The following is a 22,377-nucleotide window of genomic DNA, read 5'->3' as shown; positions in this document are numbered from 1 at the left end:
TTCCTCTTAAATAAAAGAGATTGTAATTCAGGCACACCCCCCCCCCTATTTTTTTTCCAAATTAGGGCATGTCAAATACATGTGGATGAGGGAAGCCCCTACATGTTAACATTTATCACAACAGGGATCGACATCTGGGTAGAAGCAGGAAAGCTTAACTTTGGAAAAACGAGCCCTATATACAACCTTAATCTGTAGTAAAGAGTGGCAAGAATATAAGGAGGTGACAATTGACCCGGCTAGAACCTTAATCTTAATTCCAAAATATTATAATTACAATAATTCCATATAAACATTCAACCTCTTCTCCTTAGTGAGATATCACTCTAACAAGATGCTTATTGATGGATGATCGATGGATTACCCAAAGCATGACGCTGTTCCAACTTCACTATTATACAATGTTAATATAAGGTTAAGTAAAGGTTTTTCCCCACATTGGTCTATTTTAATTTTTGTGCACAGAGAAGAGAAGACCGAGCAGCTAATAGATGTTAAGAATGAACTGGAGCGTCTGGATGCAGAGATGCAAAGGCTGAAACAGGAGGTCAGTGTGTTCTACCTGCTTCACTGTCCATCTGATCACTTTAGGTCTATGTATAGTACCTCTGATCGGTCATGAATTGCTCTGCAGAGCATTTTATAGGTAATTTGAAAGTAAAGACCCAAGTTAATATTTATAATATTTATATGAATAAGGTAAAGCTTGATATTTTGTTTCTAGACCTGTAGTGATCTTGTATTTTCAAAGAAATTAACAAGTATTACTCCCATTCAAATTATCTGACTTGTTTAACTTAAGTTTATTATTTTTGGACAAAATGTATATCAGTTCCACCCTCTTGTCTTTTAAGGACTATTCATAAGCTGCTTTTAATTAGAATCAAGTAATGCAGCTTTCAAATTGGTCATGGAAAAGTCAGTTTTGTGGAAAGACCAGATGATTGTGTACAAATCCCCTCTGAACTGTTTCATGTGCAGAATATGCAGCTTTTGGCGGAGGCACGGTCGGTACGTGCTTACCGTGATGAGGTGGATGCTCTGAGGGAGCGTGCTGGAAAAGTGGATAGACTCGAAACAGAACTTGCTCGCTTCAAAGAGAAACTTCATGACGTCTATTTCTACAAGGCCCGCATGGAGGTAACCTTATTGTGCCTTTAAAATTATCCTTACCTCTCTTCACTATATTGTGCTCCAGTCTTTGTGGCTCGCTGTTGCGCTTTGGCTTATGTGCCAGATTCTTGCTGGCTCTGCCATAAATCACATGGCTCAGTCGGCCTCCACAGTCGTCAGTGGCAGACGTTTTCTGTTTATCTGTATTTTTGCATCCTTCTCTGTCCATTTTATCTTTCTCATTTTGTTTTCTGTTTCGTCTCCTCTGAATCTTCTGTAGGAACTGAGAGAGGACAATATGACCCTGCTAGAGACTAAGTCCATGCTCGAAGAGCAGTTGGGTACAGCTAGGGGGCGCTGTGACAAACTGCATGAGCTGGAGAAAGAAAACCTGCACCTGCGCTCCAAACTGCATGATATGGAGATCGTAAGTGCAACTTGGAAATTATGGTTCAGTACAGTGGGAGAGAGAATTAAGCTTGTTTTTTCTTTCAGGACCGGGACAGTGATAAAAAGCGTCTAGAGGAGCTGCTGGAGGAGAACATGATGCTGGAGATTTCGCAGAAGCAGAGCATGAATGAGTCTGCTCATTTGGGCTGGGAGCTGGAGCAGCTGGCTAAGAACAATGAGGTTAATGACGGTCAGTCTGAGATACTCAACATCATATAATTATTATTTTTTTTTTTCTACAATTCATCTAACGCTACAATATGCATCCCAGATTTCAAACATCATAAATTATTGGTCACCAATAATAAATACACCACAAGATAGGATCCAACCTGGATGGGGTGCCAACCCATCAGAGGGTACAAGCAACCCCCCCCCCATTCATTGGTTCACGGGCCATTTGGGAATGCCAGTGCACCTATACTTCATGTTTTTGGGAGAAAACTGTAGGAAACACACCAAGAACAGAAACATGCAGAGTAGAGGTTAGATTAGAGCCTCCAACCCTGAAAGTGGAAAAGTGGATGGACCCGAAACAGAACCAGTCACATCGCCTACTGGTCAGTTTTGTTGTAAGATTAGATCAGTCAGAATAGTCAGCAATTAATCTATGTTAATGAAGGAAAATTGTATTTTACTTTTATTTAATACTTTTATAAATGCAGGAGTCTTCATTATTTAATCAAACATAAGAAAATGTTCTTTAAAGAGACGAGTATTAGGCTGCATGGGATAACCGGGACAGACTTTTTTCTTGGACTTTCTATGCCAATAAGTGCAACTATAACTGATGAACAAAAAAAAAAAGAATTTGTCTATAGTCCTTGGGAACATGATGAAGTTCGAGTGTGGGGAATCAGACCTTTCATTTGTTGATGATTTCTCTCTAAAAACATTGTGTTTTATTCCATACTAAACATATCATAGTCAAGTATGTTGAGTATCTGTGTACTCCCCCCCCATTGTTTAAACCAGTTGTATATCTCGACATGTTTCATCCGTTTCAATTTGTTATGCAAAACTTAAGAGAGTCCTGAGAATCTCATTGCTTAATGGCTTGTTGGCCTCCTCTCTCTCCACGTGCAGTATGCAAGTCATTTGTAGTTGAGATGAACGAGTCAGCATCCAGTCGGCTTTTAAAGCTGGAGAAAGAAAACCAGAGCCTGCAGAGCACCATCCAGAACTTGCGTGAGGCCTCGCTCAAGCACGAAGAAACTCAGCTGCACACTGTGGAGCTGGAGAGGGAAAACCAGGGCCTCAGCAAAAAGGTACACTTCATGTACCCTGATTCATACTTATACTTTACGATTTGTGAGTTTTTTGTTTTTTTTCTGATAAATAAATAAATTATATATACAATATCTGATTTCATTCTTAGCTCGAGAGACTGCAGTCTCAACTGGACCAGGAGAAGCAGACAATAAAGGACATGGAGAGTTTTGGAGAAGAGCTCATCAAGGAAAAGGAGAAAATGGAGAAAGATCACGAAACCCAGTGGGCTGAAAAGGGTAAACAGGTACAGTTTTTGGCACTTATTGTAATAAAGATGGCTGAATTAACTTCAGCTATTCTGTGAACTAATAGCAAGTGTATATTTATCAGATCTCAGATCTGGAGCGAGAGAAAGAACATCTAACCCAGACCGTGAACACCTTGCGTAAACGTGCCCAGGAGGACAGCGAGGCACGTGTACGCGAAGTGGAATCTGAGAATCGTATCCTCCACCAGAAGATTTCAGACACTGGAAGTCAGCTGGTACAGCTTGAGCATGAGAAACAGCAGATCACCAAGCAGTTGGAGTGTGAGCACGAATGTGCCAAGGAATTGCAGATAAAGGTAGAGCGCTTGGAGTGTAGTCAGAAGCAACTCCAGGATGAGCTGGCCTCCCTCAAAATGGCTGAAGAGCAGCTTGAAGCCTTGCAGTGCAAGAGCAACATCATAGAACAGGAAAACTGGAAGCTGAAGAAGGACGCAGAAGAGTTACAGAGTAACAATATACGTCTGGCCTTGCTAGAAAAGGAGCACCGGAAGCTAGAAAATGAGAACGTGGAGCTTAGGGGCACTGTAGCTGAACTTCGTTCTCAGGCCAAGCGTACCGAAAGACTGGAAATCAACTGCAGCAGTCTTGACAAAGAGAACCACCGGCTCCAACAGAGCCTGGAAAGTAGCAGCACCAAGATCCAGGATCTTAAGAATGAACTGCATGATGTCGAGGCCCAGAGCGAGGAACTTAGGCATGAGCTGGAGGAGCTGCGGAAAGTGGCGAGGCGCGCTGAGGATGCAGAGAAGGAGCGGCGGAAAGTAGAGCAGGAGCTGAGCCAAGTCGAGAAAGAGAGAAAGCAGCTGGAGAGGGAGGCACGTAGGCTGAGGCAACAAGTAGATGTGAGGGAATCTGCACTTGATGAGAGCGCACTTAAACTGAGCAACATGGAGAAAGAGGGAACAGCCATGAACAGGGAGCTTGCCCGGCTCCAGGAGGTTGCCAGTAGAGTCAAGGATCTGGAGAAAGAGAACAAGGAACTGCAGAAACATGTCACTATTGACAAGAAGACCTTGGCTACGCTCCGAGAGGTACTACATGTTGTAAAAACAGCTTTTTACCACAAACCTTTTAGTAAACTGTGTTAACTCTGTGCTCTGTGACTGCCGTAGGAGCTGGTGAATGAGAAGTTGAGGGTACAACAGCAGTGTAATGAGTTGGAGAAACTCAGTCATGAGCTAGAGAAGATCGGCCTGAACCGAGAGAGACTGCTGCAGGAAGAGCACAGCTGCGAGGACAAGTGAGTCTGTACAAGACTGCTGTACCTTGGGCAGGGCTGTTTCAATCCTGAAGGCCCAGTGTCCAGGACACTTAAACTATTGATGGGAGTCAGTAAACAAACCATAATTGATCATTGGGTTGAGTAAACAAAACGATGATTGGTTAATAATCAGTTTAACTGCAGAGTGCAGTTCTTCTTGCACTTGCTGTGTTCATAAAAATAAATCCCACCAACATTTAGTATTGTTAAACCTAGAGTACATTACACATACAGACATGCATCAGCTAGGGTTACTTGCGTAAGCATATTTGACCAAATACATTTACAAAGGCTACAAGGCTTTCAAAGCAGAAGTACGTTCTCATTGTAGGGCAAATAGTATTTACCATTGTACGCATACTCCCAGTGACAGATTTTGCATATCACGCGCTGCATGTCAAGGGTTTTTTCAGTTGGTCGTTTACTTGTCGCATTTTTCCTAAAACCAAAGTACGTAAATATCCAGGAGCAGCCTTTCTTTCTAGGAAAATGTATATAACAAGTCACCTTGAGATACATTGTCCAGTATTTTACACAACCGTGTTGTGAGCATGCACAGTTATCATTTTGCCATGCACGTAGCTCCGACTTTATGCAAGTCTCCGCTACACAGCAGCTGCCTGTGCGTGCAGAAATAACATGCAACATGGCATGTTTGGGAAATTTCAAACAATTAAAATCGATCGACGTTTTTCATAATCGAACCCTAGAAATGCACAGGAAATCGACTGTTCGGTGACTACAATCAATGATCCCATCAATCACTTACACACACCCCTAAACCTGACAATTAACAGATTAATTGAACCAGCTGTTTTTGTGCTGAAAAATCACTGAACTATGCTGCACACTGGCCCCACATGACTGGACTTGAACAGCCCTGACCTAGAGCATATCCACACTGACACTTTTTTGAGACCTTAATTTTTTGGTGCAAATATTTTGATGTTTATTAAAATGAACCAGGGTATAGTCTGGGAAACTAATGAACCTGAAAATTATATTCCTTTGTTCATGTCAAAAAAACACTGGTGCAGATAATTCCAAGTCCAAGTTTATAGTGTTGCATATATGTATAGTGTTTCTCTACATTAGTTTTTTTATTTAATTTTTTTTTTTACTGTCATGATAATTTTTTCATCACTGACTCATTTTTTCAGACACCCGCACTGACTCGTGCTTATTTACACTGATTTTACTAAAAGCACTTAATCAAATGTGTTTAGTTTTACTTAAAGTTTTAGATGTTAATGAGCTGCATCATAGCATGTTTTAATTTATTTTACGAATGCTTTTACCAGATGGAGTGGGTGAGTTAAAGTAGTGGAGTTAACTGTGGACTAACATAGCTGACGCTAGAACATTATCTCTGTCAATTTTAGATTGATCCATTCTTACAATAGTTGCATAATCTACATGCATGTCAGTTCTAGCTGTAGCTGGAGTGATGTGTCTAGAAGAGTGTATGTAACATTTCTCATGTGAAAGTCGTTCCATCCACACTGGAAACCACACCGCTCTTTTATTAATTTTGTTTGGAATGTACCCTGGAGAGTTGTCTTGGGGGAGGAGTTCCCTCTTTATGCTGGATTATGTTTCTCTCTTTCTCTCCCTCTTGCTTTTATTTATCTCTGTTTGTCTTTCTCTACATTTTGCTGTCTTGCGATCTCACTTTTCCTGCTGTGTTTTTTCGTCGCTGTTTTGGAAAGTGTGATCAGAATGGATTAACAAGCCTGGACAGTGACCTTTCTCAACAATTCCCTAGTACTCACTGAAATTTAATCCTCTAAATACATTTACCACTTTCGTTCACATTCCATCAGCTTTTCGTAATGCGTGCGCGTGCATGCATTGCTTGTGAGTGCTGTTACATTGCTCTGTTATGGCTTTTTTAGTGTTGTAGTAATCAGTTGAGCAGATGTGTCATTAATTATAGAAAGAAAGTGACCAATGGACGATAATTTTAGTCTGCTTACAGACGTATACTGTAGAGTACGTGGTACTTGGTCTTCTCACTCAAATCCCTTACTGACCTTTTAGTAAATACAGGATCCTGGAGACAAAGATTGAGTCAGCTCTGAAGAATTCCCTAAAACTGAAGGAGGAAAAGATTCAAGGCCTGGAGTCCCGCCTAGAGGAGAGCAGCAGCTTGAACCAGCAGCTACGCAGCGAGCTCACATCGGTAAGAAAACAGTACCTACTCATGCAACACATTAATGCATAGAGACGTTTGTCATTCTCTTTATTCATCTCCTCTCATGTTACACGATGGCTCGTCCTCACCAGGTGAAGAAGACACTGGAGGCCTTGAGGCAGAGACAGGAGGAGGAGGCTGCCCACTCTGAAATTTCCCAGAAGGCCGCCGAGCAGGGCAGGTCTGGAACCAGCCAAGAGAAATGGGAGACGGAGCAGAGGGAGATCACAACTGAGCTACTTAAACTCAAAGATCGCCTGATCGACGTGGAAAAGAGTGTATGTCATCATTTTTGTCTTATTGGTTGTCTTGATTTCAAAGTCTCACACTGTTTGTTCCTGACAAAGTTGATGATGTCAGTGCTCGTCTGTTTCCCAGAATGCATCCCTACAGACTGAGAAGCACCTATTGAAAGAGCACTTGAAGCAGCTGGACTCCCAGAACACACAGCTGAACGCTCAGACCCTGGCTCTGCAAAAACAGGCCACAACACTGCAGGAGCAGAACACTGCACTTCACAAAGATACCGCCAAACTACAGGTACTAAAGCCAACGCTACAGCGTCGATCACAAGGCTGTTAACAGTGTACAGGAACAGAGGGCTGACCAAGTTTTTGTGCTACAGTGTCTGAAGTAATGGCGATATAATCTCTGTGCCAATAAAATGATTAACAGTGCTCTCATGGAACAGGATTTAGTGAGTTATTCTCGCCTTAATCTGCAAAATATGTCATTGGATTCTTACATAATCTTATGTATTGATTCTATTGTTAAAATAGGAACGGAGATAAATATTTCATTAGAAAATCAGATTAAAGATTTTATTATTAATGATAATCGACTTTAGGTTAAGGGATGGCAGATATTGTACATTCTTTTAACATGAATCGTTCAAACATTGGCATGATTGTAAGGAACAAGAACAGCCTATGGAATAATTGTATACTGTATAAAGGCAGTTGTGTTAGTTTTCTAGTAACTTGGACTTAAGAATCAGATTTGCGAACAGGCTCTCGGGATGGAACTCGTTCATATCTAGGTAATCACACACGTGCAATTTATTTTAAAGGTAATCATGTACTAACAGGTATATGATACTTAATGGTAATGGTAAAAGTATAGGCCTGTCCCCAGACCACCAACAAAACACAACTTTTTTTGTGTGTTCAGGTAGAGAACTCCACACTGAAATCCCAGAATTCATCTCTGACTGCTCAGTACGCGGCCCTACAGACTCAGCTGCAGACGCTAGAGTCAGAGGCAGAGGTTCTGCAGAAGCAACATGAGGAGGCACGAGCCAGACGTGACGGCATCGCTCAGGATCACGAGCGCCTGCTTAGCGTCCACGAGAGGCAGGCAGCCGAATACGAGCAGCTCATCACCCAGCACACTGCCTTAAAGAGTAGCCAGAGAGTGCTGGAGCAGGAACACCGCAGTCTGGAGAGCAAGTCAGTCCCATTCGAATGTGTTAGGGGTTATATAACCAGTCCCTTAATTATCTGTCTGTCTGTCTGTCCATACATGCATGCATAGATGCAAACACCTACCTGATAATTCACTATCGATCTACCTTTTCCTGTCCATTATGAGTGAGGACACGTGCAAAACATTTATCTACACATGCTGTTGTAGCCCACCCATCTAGATGATAAAAGGGTTTGTTTATTTCCAGATGCTTTTTATTACTTACCACAGTAATGAGTGATTGAGTTACTTTACCCCTTCTGCAAGCTCAAACCAGTCTAGCCATTTTCCTCTTTCCTCTCTTATTAACATTTTCCACCCACAGAATGACCAGTTTTTAAATGTTTTGGGTTTTTCTTGTCCTTCTGTGTAAGCGCTATAGACAGATGTGCACATTTCAGCGATTTCTGAAATACTCAGATACAGTTCTTTGGCTATTGCATGGAGGCTGGGTTGAAATGGGCTGGTTTGAGTAGTAGTAAATATAGAAGTAATGCATTGCCTGGCCAGTAATGGCCTGTTCATATTTAAAAGCGATTTCTCATGCTCCAAGAACCACTCTTTCACAATTTGAGTTCTGGAAGGTGACAGTGCCATCAGGAAAGAAAAACTCCATGAATTTGATACCCTGGTTATTCAGTACGTTCAGGTCATCAGCTGCCGTCTACTTCGCTGCACCTGGACCTGACCAACTGAAACAACCAGATCCTTACACCATCTCCAGAGGCTTGTACAGTACAGTGGGCAATGTGCATGATGGGTGCATCGCTTCATGTGCCTCGCTACTTACGCTGATCCACCAGGCTGGACCCAGCAGGCCATATGACCTTTTTCCATACCTCCAAAGTCCAATATTTGTGCTTCCTAGCAAATTAAAGCCATTCCAGACCAATAATATGACCCTTTTAACATGGCTACTTTTTTGATGGCTATGTAGTATACTATCACAATTCTGTACCATTGTTATGGAACTTTGCAATGAAATGTAGCCGCTTGATGACCAGCTGACTCTGTTGGGGCTGAAATGAAGCCGTGTGGAAACTCTCTTCCATGTTCCACTATTAACAAGTCTGTAGACACATCAGCCTGCGTGTTGCTTTTTCCACTGTTATCCATGGAAAGTCTCTAATGTTTGAAGGCTTGCTGTGAAAAGCAGATCAGTGTTTATTCAAACTTAAAAAGAGGCACACACACACACACACACACACACACACACACACACACACACACACACACACACACACACACACACACATATATGAATAATTCAGTAGTGTGTCTCTGGAGGCCTAACGCTTCAAGTTAAAGCTGACGGCTGTCACATAGCCAATCATCTGTAATACCAGCTGTCTAGAAGCTTTAAAGGCCTGATGGGATGGCATTTCTTATCCTATACACCACATGTCAGACATACTTAATTTTTCATGAATTGTTCAACCCCCTATAATCATAGCCCGCATCGGTGTGCTGTAGAGTCATGTGTCTCATATACATGTATTCTTATGTAATATGGTCAGTAAGCATGTTGTCCATATTGAATTGTTTGTCATGTGCGTTTGTGCAGATATGCACTGCTTCTAAAACAGAAGGATGCTGTGGAGGACCTGGAGGCATCTCTGCAGAAAGAGAGGCAGAGTTTGGAGGAGCAGATTCATAAGAACACACAGATTATGGGAGAGAACCACAGTCTAAGAGAGGAGATGGACAGGTCAGTCTTTACAAATAATCTCCCATGCTAGGGCGACACAAGCGGAAACATTATGCTCATGCTTTATTAGACATCTGATGCTGCCCTCTGCTGGTGAAACTTTGTTATAGCGCATCATTAGCATTAGTTGTTGTTCTGTTTGTTGTTCTGTCCCTAACTTCTGTTTGTGTTGCTATGCTGTTGTATAGCCAGCTAGTGATCTAGCGTGAGAGTAATCAAACAATTACAGTTAAAGAGCTTCAACATTCTATACATATGTTTAAATAAACAGAAACTTTTAACTTTAAACTTTAAAAACTATTTTCTATCTGCTTCCTTGTATTTAATCAGGATAGACATTACGTGTTAAAAAAGCTGTTTCTGTCCAACATCTTATTAGTTAAATTTATACACATACAGGTGCATCTCAATAAATTAGAATATCATAAAAAAAAATTATTTCAGTAATTAAATTCAAAAGGTGAAAGTTGTGTATTATATAGATTCACTACACATAAAGATATGTTTAAAAAAAAATTTATTATTATTATATTAGTACATTAGTATATTAGAGTGCTGTATCCAAGCACATTTAGTAAATGGAAAGTTGAATGGAAGGAAAAAATGTAGTAGAAAAAGGTGCACAAGCAACAGTGATGACCACAGGCTTAAGAGGATTGTGAAATGAAGGTTTCTGCAGCAATTCACAGGGAGTGGACTGCAGCTGGAGTCAGTGCTTCAAGCGCCACCACACATGGACGTATCCAGAACATGGGCTACAACTTTTGCATTCCTTGTGTCAAGTAATAGTCGAACAAGAGACAGCATCAACATGTTACCTGGGCTAAGGACAAAAAGGACTGTACTGTTGCTCAGTGGACCAAAGTCCTCTTTTTAGATTAAAGTAAATTTTGCATTTCAAAAGTCTGGAAGAGAATCCAGGTTGCTTGAGGTCCATTTTAAAGTTTGTACAGTCAATGGTGATTCGGGGAGCCATGTCATCTGCTGGTGTTGGTCCACTGTGTTTTATCAGATCCAAAGTCAGCGCAGTCATCTACCAGAAAGTTTGAGAGCACTTTATGCTTTTCTCTACTGACCATCTTTATAAAGATGCTGATTTCATTTTCCAGCAGGACTTGGCACCTTCCTTATACACATTACTTGTACAGGCCTGACCTCACTTCAAACCGTTTCCACATTTAAAAAGCCATTAAAGGAGTTCCTGGGAGGCCAGCGTTTCAGACATGATGAATGCAGGCAGTCCAAACTTGGCTTCGGCATTCGGAAAAATCTTTCTCGTTTGGTATCCAAACACTAGTAAAACGCTACGATAAAGGCATTTGTGTAGCAGAAGATTATATAGAGAAATAAAAGGAAGTTTTACTCTTATAACTATGTCCAGTTAATCTGCACAATCAAAAATCTGGCTTTGGTTTACTGTAACTCCACCTTTTACAGTACAGGACAGGAAATAGGAATGGGCTGCCATGCTTTTTGGAGGGGAACTGAAATTGTTAGACCGCATACATCATAGGATTGAGGTGTCATAACTGAAATCACAGCAAAATCTCTTTGTTGCTAGCTAGTGGGAGAGTTTAATCTGTTATGTGAACACTTTTTTACGCTCTTACCCCTGCCTACTAACAAGAAGCTGGGATATGCGAAGAATAAAGAATTTCACTGTGCAGTAATGTATGTGTGACGAATAAAGGCTAAAACTTAAACTTTTTTACCTTTTTTGCATGTTGTATGCAATTCTGGTCATGAGGTCTAAGGGCTGGTTTTGTGTTTGCAGACTGTCGCAAAAACATGCACATTTGCGTCAGGAGTATGACGGGCTGCAACTTCAGAGCAAGGAGCTTAAGACATCTCTGAATGAGTCACAGCTGGAACTGAACCGCTGGCAGGCACGCTTTGACCAACTCAAAGAGCAGCACCAGGGCCTGGACATCTCCATGACCAAACTGGACAACCACTGTGAGGTGAGCGGGGGTGACTTTCACTCACCAAGAGCCTTTCTAGTCCACATACAAAAGCCACAACCCTCAACTGATAGCACAGCAGCTTGTTTCGTTAGACGGAGCAGATGACGTTGGTGCAGACCATACGATTTATGTACACTGATTTAGCTTGGAGTATTCATGTGGGGTTGTGAACGCAGAGTGTGCGTAAGCAGTGGCAGAGCATGAAGGTCTTTCTGTTTGCGCAGCTGTTGACTCGGCTAAAGGGTAATCTGGAAGAGGAGAACCACCACCTGCTAAGCCAGATCCAGATGCTGAGCCAGCAGAACCAGACATTGTTGGAACGCTCCATGGAGAGCAAGGAGATGTACCATGAGGAGCAGAAACAGTACATGTAAGTGTGCACAGCAGTAGTTGGTGTTGAGTCTCATTATTTTGTGCGGTGCATCAGTTTTAGCCCGCCTCTCTGTGTGCTGCAGTGATAAGCTAAATTCCTTACGGAGGCAGAAGGAGAAACTAGAAGAGAAGATCATGGATCAGTACAAGTTCTATGATCCGACTCCGAAAAAGTGAGCTCATCCTGACTATTTATGCTATAAGAAAACGTTGCCCAGGCTAAAGTTTTTGCTACCTCATAAAGGTATTTTCATATATTGTCATGCTAACAAAACACTGATGTGTGTGTCCCCCTCCCCCCCCTCTGCTGCTTTATAAATGTGTTGATCACAGGAAGAGCCACTGGGTGGGAGCTAAAGCAATAGCCAAATTCATGAAACCCAAGAAGGAGGGACAGCGTGAACGGCAGGGCAGCTCTCGCGAGCGTGTTCTAAGTGCTCCAGACATCCCTTTGCCAGAGATCCCCTACAATCTAGACTGTTCCGCCAACAGCCCAACACTTCTTCCACCTCCCCTGCCTCCTCGCCAGAATTGCCTCAACCTGGACTCACCAAGTAGCATCTCTGTGGATGAGAACCATGTCCACTCCTCTCCGAAATTATCCGTAGCATCAAACAACAAAGGTCAGTATATCCTGCTCAGTTTCTTAAACAGATCGTTTACATAAAGATGAAAGTGAAATATTCACCATGACTGTAACCATCTTATACAACGAGTGTGTATTGTATGTAGCATTTACATTACTTCAGACCTCTGCTACTCCTTTAATCATTAATCTTTAGCATCATTCAGCATGTCTCTATCTTTAAAATCATCTTCAAATGAACCTGTAAATAGTCTTGCATGCCGTTCATCTAATCTTTTACTTTTCGTTTCTTTAAAGGGTGTCGGCCGTTACTCGTAGTTACGACTTTCTGACTCATTTCTTTTCTTTCACTGATCTCTTTCTCCCTCTCTGTTTTCATGTGTGTACATTAACCCCTCACACACACATACACACAGCAGCACCTAAGCGGTTCCTTTTCCTGCGGAGTAAGAGCCAGGATAAAATCCGGGTTCCACGGATGTCACCAACCCGGACTTCTCTAGGGAAACGCTTGAGATTCTGGGCCTCCACCGACGTCATCATGCCTCCCTCACCTCCCGAGCCTCTCTCACACATCGGCAATTTTTAGAACAGTTATCATTTTTTTTTCATCACGTCACCATCATCAGTGTGTTTTAATACTGATCGTATTTTTAATACAATCAATTTGTTGTTTTCTTCTTTTACTGTCTATAATGGGTTTTTCTTATTTATTTAATCAAATTCACTTATTTATGGAATTCATAATTTTCCTATATTTGGCAACATTTATATTTACACACTAATAAGCGAACGTTGTTGAACAGAAGGAATCATAGTACGGACACTACGCATATACTGAAAATCATAATAAATACAACACGTATATACACACACACACATACACGCACACACACAGAGGCTGAACTCTGCATGAGTGCTCTTGTTGGGACTGCTGGTGCCAAGGCAAGACGTTCTGAGTATCAGTAAGTAGCACCGTGTTGAAACGAAGATCCCGAATGCACTTGGCTTTGCTCTCGCTCCATTAATAATGTGTGTGCGCCACCATGCGTGTGTGTTTGAACGAATCAATAATAGCCAAGGGTGAGCATGATCAATTGGATGCCATGTGACAGCCATCACAGAAATTGGTGGCCTCAGTGTTAATGAGTCCAGTCGATATCAGTCTGATTAAATGCGTTGTCAGAGATGGGAACAGTTAATCAGAGGAAGGGTCTAGCTTGTAGCGTCCAGGATGAGCAGTGGCATGTTGTTAAGTTCCCACAGTGTGAACTATTATTTACGTGGTATATCTGCTTTGCCATAAGCTGTGCCTTGCCTTTGCCAGTATCTATAATATGATTATAAATATACGCACTCATCAGACCCTCAGTATTTGTAAGGACAATTCAATTTTATTAATAATCTATTTCATGCTTTGCAACAAATAAAAAAACAGTCCTTTTTTTATTATAAAAGCTGTGAGGTTCCTTTTATGAGCAAAAAAAAAGCCTTTCTTATGGGGACCATCCAAATGTCTCTAAAATTATCCATTCCTCCCTATGTTGAGGATACTTTGGATGGATATAAAAACATTTGCTCTCTCTCCCTGTCCCCACACACACTTATACTTACTTGTGCATAGGATGGATTCACTCATCCATGCTGCTGTACATCACGTCTGTCACTTTGTCTCACAGCCGGATTGGTTTTGAGAACACCATAGTCAGCTGATGGTACATTTTGGGCTTAACATGTACATGAGAATTACATGTTAACACTAATGACATCGTTATGGGTGGTCAGAATTAAAAATATACAGTGTATCGGTCATCTTTAAGGATTTGGCGGTCCATTGTTGCTGTATTTAAAAAGTGCTGTTTAGGAGGATTGGGCAATATAAAGTTGCTTTTTGTTCTATTGTCCCCTGCTCTACCTGGTATTGTACTGTACGTCATGGAAAAGTAACAGAATGGAACTCGGGTAGCAGCAGACGTATAGGGTAACCTGGCCATCCTGCTGAAGCTGGAACTCAGGATCTTTATAATGTTTGCACAAGTAACTCTGAAAATTACAGCGTTCCTATCTGTCTAATGCTCACTGACGAGGACTTTACTGTAACACAGAAAGAACTGGTGTAAGCCAACCATCTAAGAGCCCGGCAAAAATAGTTCACTATCATTTTAATGATAGTAATGTAATTTACTGTTATCAGTTTAACAGTACGTTTATAACTGTACTCAAACTCATGTACAGGAACATGATTTTTGCACGATTTTACTATTGCACGCTACAAATCAAGCTGAAAATAAACAATGATTAGTGTCGTCTATTTTAATAATGCATCTCATTAGCAGATGTAATCAAACCGGACTAATGGCTAAATAGGACATTAGCATATTCCTACTAGCTTATTACCGTGTGTGTTCGCTCAAAGACCTCTCTGTAGATGTTGATAATCTCATTAAACAGTCATGAGCTCGGGTCATTTTCAGATCAGATTGCTTTAACAGATAAAAACCTATACCCAGGGACAGTAACCTTGTTCTAGGTCTAGAAAGATTACAAGCCATGTCTTTTCCCAGCCAATATAGACTAAGATATCTGTTTTTATCTGTCAAATTATTTGGGTCTGTGATGTGCTTAATTAGCAATATTGCACCTGTATTGCATTTTCATAAAGTTATCTAAGGAAGGAAACGGCTTTTTTTTTCCAGATGTTTTCATTAAAATAGTGTTAAAAGGTTCTGCCAGGTGAAAGAAAAATCTGCCCAACTATGTATTTTGCCCACCTTTGCTGCAGTGTTTCAACCACTCATTAAGACTGGTATTTGCAGATGCTCTAAACATGTTGCTTAGTGTTCAACTAAAACCTGCAAAAGCTCCTGCATGCCAAGTGTGCCATGTTTTCTTGTCCTCCGCACTAACCCACACACAAGCCTATGCTCTAACGCGCTCTCCACAGCAGCAGTGTTTTGTCTCCTGTGCTTTTTTGCTTTCTTGCATTAAGGCTGTGTCTTTGATTCTTGTTCAGGTCTGAGTTACAGCGGTGGTTCCAGAAGCTCTGAGGGGTACCGTCCAGGAGGGGGCAGCACAGAGGACATGAACGGATACGAGGAGCTGGTGCTTAGACAAAGAGGCTTAGAGCCAATCGCATCCTGTTCAACGCCACTCAATCAAATCTCTCACAATACACCAGGCTTCACCTCGTCTAGCTTACGGCCAGGGCGCAGGCCCAAAGGTAATGATGTCAGCAAATGAAATTGTACATCTGTTCACTATGCACACTAATTTGTCCTAAAGGGAATACTTATGGATTATTAAATGGATTAGTGACAGAGACCAGCACATCTATTACTCATATGTTGCTTCTCTACTCATAAGTAGAAAAAGATTTGGATTTGGTTTATTAAGGTAATGCAATAATGAGTACAGTATTTTAAAATGTTTATTTATTTATTTATGTATGTATGTTTGGTTTGTAACATCTCTCATTTTACGGTAGATAAGCAAACAGGACACAAAAAGCACCAGCTTTTTAAAAACGTTACCAATGGTACTTTTTAACAAAAGGAAATTCTGTTCACATTACTATGCAAATCCTTAGTATTATTTATTTTTAGTTTTTTGACATTTTAACACACTCACAGTGCTTTTATACCATATAAAAACCTATTTACCATAATGTGTTTTGACTATAATTGTCTCTTTTTAGTTTTATGTTTCAGTATGTTGCTGTTTTTTCCACTCAAAGCATAAAATAAAAATATACGATAATGCAATAATAAGCATAAAAAGCAAACCTATTTTCCAGAACTTTTCCAGAAGTTGTCTGCTAACATGTCAATAAAAAAAAAAAAGAATATTATTAAGCCAAAACTAAATTCGAACAATATCTCAAAGTACATATTTAAGTCACCAGCACTGCACCTGTTACAGTAATGTAAAATTTAATAAATGATCAGGCAGACTTTTTATGTTTATTTAGCATTCTTTGCTAAAATCCCAGCTAAACGCTCCATGCTCTCCTCGGTAATACCAGTTGAGGGGGATACGATGGAGATTTTCTCCCTGATTAAGTCATAGCCGATTTCTGCCAGTCACTTTTTGGGGCATTCACTCATTTAAACGACAACCATCAACCAGAGAGGGAGAAGGTTAAAGTCCTTACTTCCTCCTAGACATGTTATGCCAGCCAGCTGTTGCTCACAGCCTTTTGAATGGTGTCACAAATACGCTATCTGCTTCCTCAGCTTGCATTAACTCACAGATGTTCATAATTGGCTAATGTGTCACTATGATTGATGTAAGGGTGCGAGTATGCCAGCCCCTCTCCCCCGAGAGAGCACAATCTGCTGCAGAAAGCTTCAGCATCACACGGAAATCGAACCCGCGATTACAAGACAACTGGGCAACCAGTTTGCAGGAGGCAGTTCTGTAACATTTGGAGTCCTTAAGTGACAAGAAGATGACGTCTGTTGTCTGTTCTTCCTGAAACCGTCTTCTTTTAAATGTATTCCATGCACGTACAAGTTATATTGAATGCGTCGTTCTTTTGCACCTTGTTTGCATGTGTGACCTGACACCACTGATAACATCAGCAGTGATCAAATAGAAAGCGCATTTCGATAATTGAGACATTTTAAGACCTACTATGTGAGACACACTAGAATGAGGAATTCACCTCGTACACGCACATGGGAACTGTGCCTTTGAGTGTTGTTTTAGGCGTGATGTTGTGTTGCAATGTGTGTGAGACATGCTTATTGATTTACTGATCATGATAAGATTCACAATCTTCGTAGCAGCTCATTACACAGCAGTAGCTTCAGTCAGCAGTGTATGCCATCATTGTACTTTATCCTTTTTTAATGTCAATATGCCAAACCTACAGTAAAGAAAACACATTTTTCCATAGAAATCTTTATATTGTGTAATAGAATTATTATGGTATTTTAGGTAGGGGAAAAAAAGCAACATCGGTTTCAGTGCGTATGTGATGATGCAAGCGAGAATGATGAAACAAATCATATTGAAAAGAAGTGAAACTGAGATTGACGTCAGTGGAATTGTTCAGTTTCTCATGAATTAATGTTTTTTTCCCTTTTTGGAGACATTCATTCAGAATATGTCCTTTTGGGAGTAATTAATTGAAATTTTGATTCTGAAGGGAAATGTCTTGGTAGAAAATGAGTCATTCAGTTTATTCACGCTTGCTGTGCTGTGCTGTCCAGGATTAATCTCTGACGAGGACCAGCGTATGCACTCCCTCGATGCCGGCTTTGGGAGCGGTGGCCATGGAAACGCAGGTACAAGAACAGCTCAGATCGATAGTTTTGAGCGTGATGCTCAGTTTGCTGCACTCCGCTGGTATTTGTTTACTTGTGCGTGAACAAATAGGTTTGCAGTTTCCTGTCCCTGATGCCTTTTGTGAATTTCTCTTCCTTTGTTTGCATAGGACTCAGGCCCAGATCTGGAGATTACAGTAGGAACACTTCCAGCAGCAGCTCTCCAGTCAACTTAAAAGGTGTGTGATTATTAAGACCTGGCAGGAGCTTGAATAAATTTGACTCCCTCTCAGCATTTATGCATTGTGAGCAAAGGAAGATGTATGATCAGTGTTGATGATGTGCTAATGTGGAGCGTATTTGCTCTGAATTGCTATTTGTTTGCATGCAATGCATTATTTACATTTTTTTCATGTTTATTGTTGAGCTTTAACACGAAGATGCTCTATAATGTACTTTCATGAAGCGCTCCAGTATATTAGGAACACTTTGCCTTGAGTGGGTTGGGCCTTTCTTTGCTGCATTCCACAAGACGTTGGAAACCTTCCTCTTAAATTTTGGTTAATGTTACTTCCGAGTGGCAGAACTGAATATTAGGAGTTTAAGCCCCGAGGGGATGCTACAGCTACCATTTAGGGAGCAGCTTGCCTGTGCTCTCAGGAAAAGTGATGTGGCGCAGTTGCACGCTCGCATTAATCATAGTGACACCAGCAAATCATGGGCATTTTTTAGCTCATGCAAGCGAAAGGCGGCAGACAGCTCATTCTTCATAGTGTGTTACGCCTCTTTCTAACGTTACGTGAGCAGCAGTTTAAAAGGATGCAGTCGACTGGTCTCAAACGTTCCGGTGGAGGCACTTGACATCTTGTTTGGTAGCTGCTGCCTTAATATGGCAATCGCCTGTGACTAAATCAGGGAAAAAATTCTGGTCAATGTTTTTGGTCAAATATTTTTCAGGTGCACTTTAATGCTTTAAATTTCCCTATTCCCTATTTCTATTGGATTCAGATCCAACGGCATTGTCATTTTTATGAAACCAGTTTGAGACTGGTTTTCAAGCCGGAAAATTTTGTTAGATGACTTTTGCTGTAACATAGCACTTTATTGTTGTCAAAGTAGCCAGTTGGTGACGGGTGAATTGTGGTCAATTATGGTATTAAGAGACCCAAAGTGTGCCAGGAAGGCATTCCCTAATCCACCAGCCTGGACAGTAGAGACAAATCGGGTCATGCTGTTGGTGCCAAACCCTGACTCCACCATCTATGTGCCTCAGTACACAGTAAGATTCATTAGTTGTTTTTATTCTTGGCTGACACAAATAGAACCTACATGAACTTCTAACAGTTTCTTCAATTGACAGGGAAGAGATCACACCATTTCTTCTCCTCAAAGAGCACAAACAATTTTGCTCTCTTGCATTCCAGGCTATGAATGGCTGTGGCATGTTCAGGAACCATGTTAATACCAATTTCTCAGTAGTGTTCTGCTCTGTTTCTCCCACTGATGATATTTTTATACCCTGTTGTTCAAGTTTAATCTATTTTAACTATGCAATTATTGGCAGAAAAGAAATGGCACAAACTGTTTTTAGTGATAACAAGCCAACCACATATTTCCTAAATGGAAACTAACAGTTGTCTTGGGGTTATTTTTTTGGTGCGGTATGCATGTGGGCTTTTTTAAAGAACTTGTGGAAACGGGCGCACACACACTGACACACAACTTGCCCACGCCCCAGCCCATGCCCCCTGCAGGAAAATGTTCAAGTTCATTTGTAATTATGAAGAAACTTGAGTATGACAGGTTTTCCAGTTAAACCAGGAAGTGTGAATGATGTTCACACGAGTAAACACAGTATGAAGACGAGACTCTTGGCTGGATTAAAACAATTAAATGCTGCAACCGTTTTAAAGAAGGTCATACAGTATGATTTTTTTTTTTTATAACGATTTTACCCCATTGCAGTTATTGTCATGAACATTCAGTAAGTGCAACCATTCCCACATTTTTGTTTTATTTAAAGGAGTTCCTTGGAGGCCAGTGTTTCAACCGTGAAGCAGGCAGTCCGTTCAGGGCTCCGGGCATACTGAGAACTTTCTACCTTGATGGTATCCAAGCACTAGTGAAATGCCCAGATAAGTGCATTAGTGTAGGAGGAGATTAACTAGAGAAATAAAGATAATGTAATTGTGTTTGGTTATATTGCACAATCAAAAGTCCCAGTTTGGCTTGAATGCTTCTTGTAATTTATAATGTTATACTTTTTTTTTATTTAAATAAACGTTTTGAATATGTTCACTGCATGTGTTCAGATTCTTACATAATCATAATAATAATAATTAAATAATAATAATGCACTACATAATTAAACTCCACTTTTCCCTCATTTAATAGTGAGAATATATAATATTGATGGTGTCCTACCTATTTACAAAAATGGTCAAACCCCAAATAGCTCATTTACTCCCTGTTTCTTTTTTTTGTGTATTTTATTAATTGTATAATTTTTATTCATTCAGATTCCCTGGAGCGTTTGCAGAGACGTTCTGCCAGTCTCTCCAGTGACGATGTGGTTGGTCTGAGCCACGAGAGCTCCACCATTAGCCAGTCCTCTCTGCTGCCCCGTAGCTCCACCCTTTCCTATGAAGTGACGCCTCCAACACGGTCTACTCCACGAAGCACCTGTCCACGCCCTGGCTCCCCTGGCAGTGAGATGGTCACCTTGGAGCAGTTTCTGGAGGAGAGCAATACCCTTTCACCTCCTACTGTAAGCCTACACTAGAGAATAAATGCACAGCAGAATAGACTTTTAAAATGTAAAAATTTCTTGCTTCTTAAGTTTATTTTTGCTCACTCATTACCCTGCTTTTTGTTAATAATTTTTTACAAAATTCAAGACGGATAATATTTACAGCTCTAAACCTACTGTATGACACATGATGCATATACTGTAAAGTGACACTTTTTAATATTTTATCAAAGGCTAACATGGGCTGCCAGTCAGACACCTGTTGTTAGGATTTTGTTGCCTATAAGCTGCATTGACTGCAGTTTATGGCTTGTTTAATTTATTTACAACACTTCACATATTTTTTTATGAATTTCACAATACAAAATAAAAACAAAAACATACCCTAAATCACCGCAACCCACCCCCCAAACAACAAAAAGCAGCAAGAACACCCGCTCACCCCCCATCTTTGAGCGGGGAACAAAAGCATGTGCCAAAATAAAACTATTACCTGCTACAAAACATAAAAATATTGCCTTTATAATCAGGCCCAAATTTTTATGGATTTTTTTTCAAAACTTTTGCACTGATGTACTGTATTGTTGCAAGATGCAAAGAAGAAAGCAATTTTCAACCATCTCTGAAAAGAGGAAAAAAGTGATGACTTCCACTCTCTTTCTCTCAAAATGATCCTTTTAGTCACCGTCATTTCAAACTTGAGAGACGACTGCACATGGTTTGGTAATGCATTGGTTGCATTAGAGCAACCAAACACAGCAAGCTTAAAGTCGGGAGTAATCTCTTTCTTATAACCATTTAAATACCAGTTAAATAGAGTAGAGTATATCCTCCCAGAAGCCAATTACCTTAAGACAAAACCAGAAAGTGTGAGCAAGAGTAACTTGTTTGCATGGCTTGTTTAAAATTAAAGTTCATTTTCTCACGCAATATGCACTGGAGATGCTCTGGCGGTTACGGTCCAAGGTCATAAAGTCATAAATAATGCTGTTCCTGCAGTCATCTATAAACACAAAAATAAACCCAGATTAGTGTTGACTCAAGGCAGTGAAAAGTGTACTGTATACAGGAAAATAATACCTCTGTCTGTCTAACCCATTAATTTTTGTCCTTCCTGCTAATTAAGCATGCATTACATACATTTTTTTTTTTTAAACAAATGATTGACTTACAAAGAATTTTGATACGCTTACAAAACCTGCGTGTATGTATTTTATCTACCCTGGGTAATTTAAAAAAATTAAATAATTAGGCAAAAAAATTCTAAGTAGTTAAATAACAAGTTGAACCAAGATCAATAGGGCCTCCTGTTTATGGCTACACAGATTGATCTCACCTGACATTTCCAGTTTGGAGGTGTGATCCTCAAACTGCAGTAACATTTTGTAATTGATGATCATTAAACTTGCATTATTTGGTGCTGAAAGAAAGATGTTTACAGTACACAGACGATGCAATCAAGCATCACTATGGCACCAGTTATTATGTGGTTTAGAGTAAACTTTCCTATTGCTTCTGTCTCAAACCGCATCAGTCCTTATGTTGCTCTGTCTAGTTCTTTTCTTTGGCTTGTTTTCCCTTCTCTCTCCCACAGTGGGTCAGCCATAATGAAATATTTAACAAGCTGCCTACATATCGGTGCTACCTATTTATGTTTGTGCACTGAAGCATAGTATAGGCAATGAATATGTGGTCCCAGGTTTATTGTA

The 22,377-nt window shown here is 40.5% G+C and overlaps 1 protein-coding gene across 5 annotated transcripts in view; it reads left to right on the top strand.

Annotated features, from left to right (window-relative positions):
• The window catches only part of ccdc88c (coiled-coil domain containing 88C), a 54,839-nt gene that overhangs the window by 29,930 nt on the left and 2,532 nt on the right, over positions 1-22,377 (top strand). For 2 of the 5 annotated variants that reach the window (XM_053509472.1, XM_053509474.1), the window contains 21 exons: positions 466-547; positions 982-1,140; positions 1,394-1,540; positions 1,609-1,753; positions 2,650-2,831; positions 2,942-3,079; positions 3,166-4,134; positions 4,216-4,343; positions 6,405-6,546; positions 6,651-6,836; positions 6,919-7,098; positions 7,729-8,006; positions 9,587-9,730; positions 11,505-11,691; positions 11,919-12,064; positions 12,150-12,239; positions 12,400-12,689; positions 15,666-15,872; positions 17,866-17,940; positions 18,090-18,158; positions 20,439-20,686. In XM_053509472.1, the coding sequence (XP_053365447.1) occupies positions 466-547; positions 982-1,140; positions 1,394-1,540; positions 1,609-1,753; positions 2,650-2,831; positions 2,942-3,079; positions 3,166-4,134; positions 4,216-4,343; positions 6,405-6,546; positions 6,651-6,836; positions 6,919-7,098; positions 7,729-8,006; positions 9,587-9,730; positions 11,505-11,691; positions 11,919-12,064; positions 12,150-12,239; positions 12,400-12,689; positions 15,666-15,872; positions 17,866-17,940; positions 18,090-18,158; positions 20,439-20,686 (4,192 nt within the window). Of the gene's footprint in view, positions 1-465; positions 548-981; positions 1,141-1,393; positions 1,541-1,608; positions 1,754-2,649; positions 2,832-2,941; positions 3,080-3,165; positions 4,135-4,215; positions 4,344-6,404; positions 6,547-6,650; positions 6,837-6,918; positions 7,099-7,728; positions 8,007-9,586; positions 9,731-11,504; positions 11,692-11,918; positions 12,065-12,149; positions 12,240-12,399; positions 12,690-13,068; positions 13,614-15,665; positions 15,873-17,865; positions 17,941-18,089; positions 18,159-20,438; positions 20,687-22,377 lie in introns of those variants that run through there. The other 3 variants (XM_053509473.1, XM_053509476.1, XM_053509475.1) reach the window with 3 other exon arrangements.

This window comes from Clarias gariepinus, chromosome 13 (genome assembly GCF_024256425.1).
Source record: "Clarias gariepinus isolate MV-2021 ecotype Netherlands chromosome 13, CGAR_prim_01v2, whole genome shotgun sequence".
NCBI classification, from domain to species: Eukaryota; Metazoa; Chordata; class Actinopteri; order Siluriformes; family Clariidae; genus Clarias; species Clarias gariepinus.
Note: the sequence above shows the minus strand (reverse complement) of the source record. Positions and strands in the feature narration are given on the sequence as shown.